This window comes from Nannospalax galili, unplaced genomic scaffold, assembly GCF_000622305.1.
Source record: "Nannospalax galili isolate Female #2095 unplaced genomic scaffold, S.galili_v1.0 scaffold556, whole genome shotgun sequence".
In the NCBI taxonomy this organism is placed as follows: domain Eukaryota; kingdom Metazoa; phylum Chordata; class Mammalia; order Rodentia; family Spalacidae; genus Nannospalax; species Nannospalax galili.
Window position 1 is genome coordinate 1,157,827 of NW_008338253.1, and position 10,603 is coordinate 1,168,429.

The following is a 10,603-nucleotide window of genomic DNA, read 5'->3' on the forward strand; positions in this document are numbered from 1 at the left end:
CTCAATACCTGTTTTACTTGTAAAATAAGAGAATTGGATTAGAAAACTAAAAATCTTTTAACTATGGTTATGGGAAACAAAATAGAAAAATCATTGTGGTAGGGTGAATATTACTCCCCATCAAAAGATACTCACATTTAAATCCCCAGAACCTGTGAATGTGTTATTTTACATAGCTAAAAGCACTATGTGGGTGGATGTGATTGAGTTCCACAGGAGAGTTCCACAGGAGAGGTGACCCCTGCTTTGAATCCGGAGGAAGGCAGTTTCTAGAAATTGTAAACAGCAAGCAAACTGGGCATCCTCCAGAGTCTCCAGGAAGAACCTGCATCCTATGGAGCCATTTACATAGCTGACCTCCAAAACTATGAAATATTTGTGCTGCTTTAAGCCACTAGACCCGTGGTAATTTGTAACAGCTGCCATAGGAAACGCACTACAGTGGTCAAGAGCTTGGGCTGTGCTATCAGACTGCAGGACTTGAGTTGGCATACCTCTTCTACCACATACTGTATTTATGACTAAGTCATGTATTTCTTTATAAAAGTCTTGAAGGAAGAGGAGCATCAACTTTAATTGCGTGTACAGTGTCTTATTTGACCCTTAGAACCGGTCACATGGTGGAGATGTTTTCCTGTGGGAAACCCGAATCTGTTGAGGGATTCTGTTTGAAGTAATCAGCTAGTAAGCGGACAAATGAAAGTTGCTTATGTTTGCCTTAACTACATCCATTTGCTGGATAACTGTGAATGAGTAAATTATGTACAAAGAACCACAGCAGTGAGCCTTAATCCTCCTGTGTGGAGTCTAGACCCGCTGACCACACTGGTTTGGTTCCGGGCTCTTAACATACATCTCTTATTTTCTGAAAGATCAGTGGAGAGAGACAGCCAGGTCTGAAGTTGACTTCAGGCCCAAGAGGCCCCCTCCACCCAGCGAGACGCCTACGTCACTCGGAGCCCCTCCTCCCTCTCCTTTGACCCCGCCCCTCAGCGAGTTTTCAGGGCGCACCCCTACGACACAAAGGCGTGGCCTGTGTCGAGACAGAGGCCCCGGGTCTAAAACGGGGGGCGGGGCCCCCGGGAGGCCAGTGCGCGGCTGCCTAGCTCGACTAGTGCTTCGCTCCGCCCCCTGGGAGAGCCGAGCCACCATGGAGGAGTACCAACGCCACAGCGACGAGGTACCGCCCCTCGGCGCCGCGAGCGCCCCTCGGCCCCGCCTGCCTGGCTGCGGGGTCCCTGTCGGGTGGTCTCTTAGCGCCGGCTCTGGGAGAGTTAGGATGCTGTGTCCTCCGAGCCGGGGTCTGCCGGAAGGACGGGGATCCGCTGGGGGCCGGATCTGCCTTACCCATTCGTCTCTCTGTCTCTCCCTCCCCGCCCCGAGAACCTGAGGGTGGGCTGAACCTGAAGACGATCAGGGTGACCCGGCGTACCTAGGGCACATAGCGGGGGTCTAGGAGGACCTGGTGGGGTTGAGCGAGGCCTAACTTGGAGTGCTTGGGGGGTGGCAGGCCCCGCCCGTCTGCCAGGCAGGCCTGGAAAACCAGTCTTCCCTCTCCTTCCTCCACCCCTTTACTTCCCCTGGAGCTGGAGCCGCGGTCCCTGGGAACTCTCCGCTGGGTGGACTGGAGGAGATGCTTTATGGCTTTAGAGTCTCTGCTCAGTAATTCAGGTTTCCCCAAGCCTTACCAGAACTCCCTGATGTCATTTATCTTCCTCTTACCGATGGGGGGGCTCTGACTTTACGTGGTGGCTAAGTGACTGGCCCCAAGTTAAAACCCCAAGGAACAACAGATGCTCCTTTTGAACTCAGGCCTCTGACTTAACACTACAACTCTTGTTCCAACCACTTGCAGGATGAGGCCTGTTGAATTGCAGCATAATTTATAAGTTTTCAAGGACAGAATTAGACATATTTTTCTGTCCAGAGACAGCTACTGGTGAATGAGAAGCGCCTGTATTGTAGATTGCATACATCCTTGAAGGTCAATGGTTAAACAACCTAATGTTACAGAAAAGGACTTGCCCCCCCCCCAATTACATGGTTAGCGGTCCCTCATACATAACCCCCAGCAACGGTGCAAAGGGGATCTTTTCCAGCACTACTTCCTAAATACATACATTTAAAAAGAAGTGTGGATACAGCACATTAGTAGAGTGCATGTGGAAAGCCCTAGGTTCCAGCCACAGAAAAAAAGGAAAAAAAAAAAAAAACAATTTAAATTATATGTGTTGCCATGGCCACCTGATACATCCATATTTTAAGATGACTTCCTAAATTGAAGTCAAATGTTCATCCTTTGTTTCTTAGGCGAATTTTGGGTGTGATTTTAATGTAAAATGGCACATTTTCATAGGGCCCAATCATGACACCTGTTTTTATAATGCTTGGAAGTATTTAGATACTTTTTTATTCCTTTCAGGGAGGTGGGGGGATGGGGGATTGGGAAATTCTAGAGTAATTAACAGAGTTAAAAATTTAAATCTATACTCAAAATCATAATTTCAGAATTTACTTGTTTAAAGTAGTTTTAAGTTGCATAAAGGCTTTTAAAAAATGCTATTGTCATAAAGCACCCAGAATATTTCCATGGGAATAATTCTTGTATTACCTGAAGTATTTGATTGATCAGTCTTATTACAAAACCTAGTTCTGTACTTGAGGACATATAGATGTCATTGATAATACTGTTAACTCAGGATTCTAACAAGCTACTCCAAAGGAAAGGGACAGCATTGTCAGACCAGTTTATAGAATTAAAGTGACATTAGTTTTGAGTGATAAAGTATTTTAATTTAGAAAATCCACTTTTTGCCTCATAAGTTAAAAATAAAACTGAAAATTTCCATTTGAGCCTTCTTTTCTTATGGGTAACAATATTCTTTCATGTAGCTGAAATGATTTCCTGTATGCTTATAACACAGAGCAAACACCTGCTAATTTCCTGAGCTTTATAATATATGATTCTCTAGAATGTTCATCAGAGTCACTAATGTGAAAGTACTTTTCAAAGTGGTATAGTTGCCTAGTCCTGGCCCAGTCCTAATGGATCAGCATCCACAAGGAATAGGATCAGCACCTTCAGGAGACACGGTGTTTCTTAGCACTATGTCTTCTTCTACTAACACGTTCTTAGGCCAGCTGAGGGTAGCCCAAACTTTTATATTGTCTTTTCTCTTTAGGTTGGCTTTAATGCTGAAGAAGCCCACAATATCGTCAAAGAGGTGAGTTACATTTGATGTTCATCTTGAAGCTTGTTATACTGATGGAAAAAATATAAAATTTGATTTTTTATTTTCACTACATTAGAAATATTAATCTTAAAAATCCAGACTTTAAAATATTAGTCACTCTTTGCAGGAATCTGTTTCATATAAGACCTATCTGGCCTTTTTCTGAAAGAGAACAGACATCTTGCTCTAAAAAACTGGTTGGCTATGTTTTAAACTTGTTATCCTGTCTTTAGAATATAAGAGCTTTTATTCCAGAAGACAAATCATAACTTTAAATGTTAATGCTATAAAAGCAGGAGTATATATGTATATGTATACATATGTACTTTTTATAATGTAAAGTATGTGTGCAACTTAATTAGGTAAAAGACCCTACAAACTCCTGCCTTTGGATATTATGCACTTATTTTAGCACAGCATAATATCTTTTAGACATTGATATGATCATAAACCAAAATCTTCAGAAAACTGTTTGAAACATGAAATCTAGTTTGTTGTCAGGCAAATAGAAAAGAAGTTCTTTTTCAGAATCAGTTCTACTAGAGAGCTTCAGTTATTCTAGTGTTACTAATACAGACTACTCTGTGGGTAAGAAAGATACTTATGAACAGTTTAAGAGTCCTTAGTCATCTTTAACTCTGCCAAGTCCTAGGAAAAAAAATGACCTGGCCAAAAAAGCAGGTTTCAATTGTGAGTATGGCTTTTGGGGCCTATGTCCTAGCAAGGCTTGTTTGAGACGTCTGGGCTGGATAGGCTCTGCCTTCTGGGCATTCACCAAGAGAGTTCCTGACTTGCCTGACCTCTCTAAGGTAATCATCTTATCAAGAGCTCATGCTGATCTAGCCTTGTACTGGTAGGATAAGCTCAACATCTCATAGGGCTAGGAAGACACTGAAAACCCTGCTATATTTTAATAGTGAAGAATCATGTATTAGGATATTAAGTTATTGAACATTTAAAATATATAATATAAATTAATATATTTAAGAATATTTAATTAAAAGAGGATGCAAATGTTTTCAATACCTTGACAATTTCAAAGCACAGACAAAAGCAGTTGGGAGGTAGAGGTAACAATAATCTTACTTTTTCAAGTAGAACCATAAGACCATTTTTGGTCAGTGGACATGAAATAAAAGGTGATGAATCTTTGGAAGAGGTGCTTTAATATATTTTTTCCTTACCCAATTTTTGAACCGTATAAAAAGACAAAAATATCATTAGAATAAAACACCACCTTTATTTCCGATAAAACTAGGTTGATGACTATTGCTTGCTTTATTAACCCCTGCTCAGTTCAGAACTTGCAGTGCTGGCTTTGTGTGCATACAAAGGAAAATGTGAATCAGCAAAGACAAACACACAGGCTGATGTTCTCATTGGTCTGGGTAGAGATGGAAAAATAAATGAAATCCGAAGCCCAAAATGTTTGGGAAATTGACTTTCTCAGATGGGCATGGTAGAACAATGCTGGTCACTCACCAGCCAAGCACTTCACGCCATCTCCAAAGCAAGGGATGATGAGGGCAAGAAGAAGTTGGGAATGTTAAGGAGAAAGTTTCTGTATGCAAGGAACTATCGTGAGTGAGGAAGAAATATGTTTCTATCAGTGTAAATATATTGAATTAAATATACCGAATTCACTATTTTTAGAGAAGGAGGTGGGAGGAAGCTGGCGGGTGGTCTGAGGGAACTTACTTTTCATCTGTCATAGGAATTCTATAGATGTTTTCTATAGCTCTTAAACAAGAAATAGCAGTATACATGTTATTTGGAAATATAGAAATAATCCTTAGAAAAGGAGAATTTGGGTGGATATGGTAGGGTTAGATTTTATTACATTAAAGTAACTGCTTCTTAAACTTGTAGGGTGTGTGTGTGTATGTGTGTGTATGTGCGTGCACGCATGTGTGTGTCTGTATGTTTGTGTGTGTGTCTGTATGTGTGAGAGAGAAAGAGAAGAGAGGAAAGAATGAGAGAGAGTGGTTATGTGGTGTTAGAAGCTAATAGGTACATTTTATTTCTTTTTCTTATTTCCTTTGTGTTTTAGAGAAGGAGTGTTGCTGTGTAGCCCAGGCTGGCGTCCAGTTTGATATTCTGGCTGTAACTCTTAAGTGTTGGGATTATACACACACACCACCACACCTAACTTACTGGATGCATTTAATAGTACAAATTTTACTGAAATATTTTTGAGAATATGTTTAGCGATGTATCATTTAACTGAAAATATATTGAAACAAACTGAACTCTAATTTTTTAGCAGCAAAGATGACACTTAAAGTCTTAGGTTTAGTACATGTTCCTTTGAGACACATGTCTTTATTCTCACCTTTGCCTTTCCTTTCCGAGTCAACCTTTCTATGCCGTTAAAAGATTTCCATTGAGGTACTGAAAAGGGTTAAACATCCAGGTACACTTTAAAACATTTTAGCACTTCCTAGAAAGTTCCATTATTTCAGCAGTTATTTCTGTTTTCTTTATCTCATACCCATCTTATTTTCCTTTAATTTCTTGATCTGAGCACCTGCCCCCCTCTTTTCAACTTTAATTGTTGAACTCTCAAGGTCACTCATTTACCAGTAATATGAATACATTTGATTTAGGTAGTGGCAGAATTTCCCCCATCTCCAAATTTTTGGAAAAGAAGAAATGAATTAGAAATGAAATTAACTTGAAACTCAGTCTAAAGTGTATTTAATTTAGGAGAGCCAGATAGTATATCAAAGTCAATTTTGTTTCAGTAACAAACACTGAATACCTGCTCTGTGTCTAATACAAAGCTGTGTAAAGATCTCATTGTGTAGTGTGCTTCCAGGTTTATTGGAACTAGTTAGGTTAACTATTAGTTAAAAGTAATCAGCAGGGTTCTTGACATCCTGCATTGTTTTCTGTTGTTTAGAGCAGAACTTAGAGAATAGTGCTATTAGATGACATTCAAAAAACTAAAACAACAGAAATAAACAAAAGTGTGATCATGTTTTCCCATCAACTAAAGGTCATCAGACAGTAGAAATGGTTTGGCCCAAGTTCATCATCTTGTTAATGGTAAAGACAGAATTAAAATCTTGTTCTCCTGACTGTTAGGCTGCTGCCTTGATGCTATTGAAATTTCAAGAGTAATTTGGCCCACTTTAACTCCATCAACCCCTTTAAATTATTTAAGTTCGTTTTTTATATCTTACTATTAGTAAAGATTTTATAATATCCAGCTAAAGCTTCTATATCAATGAACACCTTATAAACTTTGACTATAATCCAATTATACTCAATGAAGACATATGGTCATATGTTTGTGTATGTGTTAATCGAGATTATAAAGCTGAATTGGATACTTTATTTTCCACATACTATCACTTACATGCAAAATAACAATAGCAATAATGATAATGATGATAGCTATTTGTGTGCTCGTTCTGTGCCTGTCACAGTGATCGAGTACTTGGCATTCATTATCTAATCTCATCTCTTCAGCAACTGAGGTGCTACTGCTTTCTCTCTCATGTGACGATCAGGGAAATAGTGACTTAAAGGTGGTAGGTCCCTTACTAAAGATCACACAACAGATAGGTACCAATCTGGCCTTCAAACCCAGGACTGAGGTGTCAAAAGTAGATGCAAGTAAACACTCTGGGATATTTTTACTTTCTTTTTCTAGAGTATCTTTATTTACTTTCATTGGCAGGTGTGTTAGCAATTCTATAGTGTGAATGAGATTATAATTATTGGACACGAGAACTGTGCTTTTAAATTAGTCCCATCCTTTGTTTTTGGCAGCTGAGCCAGAGTTTTAATCTCAAGTGTTTCAAAGCCACTCTTTAACTAATTAATATCATCCTTTCCTAATCTTTTCTCTGCCCTGTAATCATTTTATGACTTATTGCCTACAATTACTCTGGGTTACAAATAGTAGAATTATTTTATTAGTGTCACTACTAGATTAAGTTCTTTACCACAGAGGCCTTGGAAAATTTGTCTTTATGTGACCCATAGTATTTCATGGAATGAGATAATGCTTGTGGAAATGCTTTGAAAACTCGGAAGCAGTTAGTGTACAACAAACATCAAATGTGTGCTTTCTGTAATGCTGTAACAGGTTATGCCTTGAATACATTTCTCTTTCAGTATGTATAAAATTTGTTCATTTGGGATAACTGAACTGCCCTTTCTCCTAGTGTGTTGATGGGGTCTTAGGCGGTGAAGACTACAATCAGAACAATATCAACCAATGGACCGCAAGTATCGTGGAGCAATGCCTAGCGCATTTGGTTAAGTTGGGAAAAGCATATAAGTACATTGGTGAGTATAGATGTGTGGTATCCTTCCTCACTACTTTTCACACCTTTCTTCTTATGTTAAGAATGTATGTGAATCCTAGGCAATGTAGTGGGATACTAACAGGCTAGGAAGTACTTCTAGCTTATTCGTTTTGATTTAGTACACAATTTTACATGAAAATGGACTTCTTTCAGTCAAAAGCAGTTCAAACTACTTGCCTTGGCAGCATCATTTTTCTTTCCACTCAGACCCTTCAGTGATGTCTTCCACTCACCAATCCATGCCTCTGCATAAGCCTCTGAAGTTCCACATACTACTTACACAGTGAAATATTTCCCGTGTTTCTGTCTGAAATCTTCTAAAGGTACTGAGCACAGAATTTGACCAAGAATTTGTCTGAAGTGCTTATAGTGGGCCATGAGCTGGCTGAATCCTTTTGAGGTTAAAGCCTTCGTGGTAAATAATCAAAACAGGAGAGTTTTATGAGTCCACTGGTTGAATTATTTTGTGCTACTTTTTTAAAAGGTTTTGGAGTTCTGAACTAAAGCACTTCGATCTTGGTTCTTTCCCTTTTCCTATACATGTCATCTTATGATTTTCTTTGTAGTGACTTGTGCGGTGGTGCAGAAGAGTGCATATGGCTTTCACACAGCCAGCTCCTGTTTCTGGGATACTACGTCTGATGGTAAGAGACTTTAAATTAATTTACACGGATTCAAAATTCCAGGAAATTCAGTCTGTACTTTTTATCAGCTGCCTACTTAACTCTCATTAAAGTCTTACAAGATTGTATTAGTAGAATTGCTTTGTACATAGTATGACTTCAGACCACTATGAAATATGAAGATATAACAGGTTAGATAAAATATTGTTAAAATCTGTGTGTTCGTGTATGTGGGGGGGGGGTGTGTGTGGTGCCTGAGGATTTTGATATTTTCCTGATGTATCAAAGTCCTTGCTTGTATGCTTTCAGGAACCTGCACTGTAAGATGGGAGAACCGAACCATGAACTGCATCGTTAATGTTTTTGCAATTGCAATTGTCCTGTAATCAACTAAACAGGTTGGGCTAATGCCATTAACTTAAGCGTTTTGAGTGTATCCTTTCTAAAAGAGTAATGGTTACTTATTCATGTGCTAGGTGACAAGTGTGCAATATGCTTCAAAGCTATCAATAAAACACTGAGTATTATAAGCAAAACTCTAATAAATGGTATGTTGGCAGATTATATCATATTCTATACAGCATCCTTTAAGTAGGTAAATTAAATGTTAGCCAAAAATAAATGCAGAAATATGTTCTGACATAAAAATACAAGTCATTCACTTACATTATCATGTTCCTGAGATGGGGATATCTATTCAGATAGTAAAATTATCTTTAAACTAGAAAACTTAACAGAGATAAATATGTGAACAAAAAAGCTACAAGGAGAAATGCAGAGAAAATTATATGAGTTAGATAATTACGTTTTGGTTTATTTTAATTTCTTCCCTTCGTTGAATTATATATATGCAATTATATGTGTGTGTATATATATATATATATATTTAATGGAAAGTAATTTTGCTTTTCCCCTTCAATCAACTAGTGCTATAATAGCACTTATGATTAACTTGTTGAGTTTTTCTGAGAACTGGCGAATCCATTTTTTAAAATTTCAATCTGTTCATTTATACTTGAGGTGGAATTAAATCCGATAACCCAGATTTTCTAATTAAGCAAAATTAGTTACAGTATGCTATGAGCAGTATATGACTCAGACAGCTGCCTTACAATCCACTTATTCCATGAGGAACAGACATTTATTGAATGTGTGCTATGAACATATTTCTCTGCTAGGCATTACAGCTCTCAGTATGCTGTTCATGTGCTCAGTTCCTTCTAGCAGGAGTTCAGTTGGAAAACTAGTATTTGTGTTTGAAGAAGGGAAAAAGAAAAGGATTCGATCTACAAGAAAGGAAAAGAGCCTGGTTCACCATGTAGAACTATATAAATTGAAAAGCACTTATTGGTGACAGAATTCTAGATGCAATTTTAAGAGTTGCTTCTAACATTAAAAATACATGAAATATGCAACTCTTAGATAAAGGCCTTACTGGTAGTCTTAGCTGTACAAGTAGTATATTTTATTATTGCTTTAGTTATAAGCATCTGTAAGTAATTTAAAATACTTCTTATGTGGGGCTGAACTAAGTGTAGTAAAGTATAAATTAAAAGTGAACAATCATTAGCAGGTTATCTAATATCTCAGGGCTTATGAAATATAGTTAAATTTATTAAGAAAATCAAAGATAAAAATTAGGGTACAAAGCTGGCCACCAAATGTGAAGTCAATCTTCTACTTAACATTGAAAACAAAATTAATTTTGCAGATTACCACTGACACTAATCCATGTAAGGACTGGAATCATGATTCATTTAATGTTTAGAGAAAAAGAAAAGCTTTGGATTAATATTAACAATATTGAGGTGGGATTCTTATATGGGTATTATGTACAGAACTGATATTTTGCTGAGTAACTGTACTTGTTCAGTGTTTAGGAGGAAGATGACAGGAATGCAAAGATAGAGTTTAAGGCAGTGATCTGTATTTTTTGGCACATCAGAAATGCTTTGTCATAAACCTTGGTGTTACTTTATATTGCTGGCTCTTCTGCCCCTGGGTATTATAATATTGACCAAACTATCTGTTCAAGTAAGGATTATATTTGATTATCGTTGTTGAGGCCTCATTTAAAAATAATCAAATCATACCTCGTAAGCTTGCTACCTGCTCTGTTTCTAGTTCAAATATAATAAAGATTACCTTTCTGTGCTGAACTTTTGACTCTGGTTGATCAATTAAAGAGTTGTCATTGTGCTTATTATAATAAATTCCAAATATGATGAATGGGGAAGAAAAAATGTAGAACTATATGAATCTATCATACATAATACGTATCATTAAAATAGCAACACACAAGAGCCCGAGTACAGTCTGAGATACATCGAAAGACCCTATATCAAAAGAAATAGCTACCAAAATCCAGTATTCATTATTACAATTTAATTAATAGCTTCTACTTGGTGAATTTTATTTTATCATTTTA

At 37.7% G+C, this 10,603-nt stretch overlaps 1 protein-coding gene across 1 annotated transcript; it reads left to right on the forward strand.

Moving 5' to 3' along the window:
- Positions 1 to 1,040: 1,040 nt before the first annotated feature.
- Positions 1,041 to 10,334, forward strand: Dynlt3 (dynein light chain Tctex-type 3). The gene is made up of 5 exons (XM_008833049.3): positions 1,041 to 1,180; positions 3,183 to 3,224; positions 7,409 to 7,532; positions 8,119 to 8,196; positions 8,485 to 10,334. The coding sequence occupies exons 1-5, from the start codon at positions 1,151 to 1,153 to the stop codon at positions 8,559 to 8,561; spliced, it is 351 nt and encodes a 116-aa protein (XP_008831271.1). The 5' UTR covers positions 1,041 to 1,150; the 3' UTR covers positions 8,562 to 10,334.
- Positions 10,335 to 10,603: the final 269 nt, after the last annotated feature.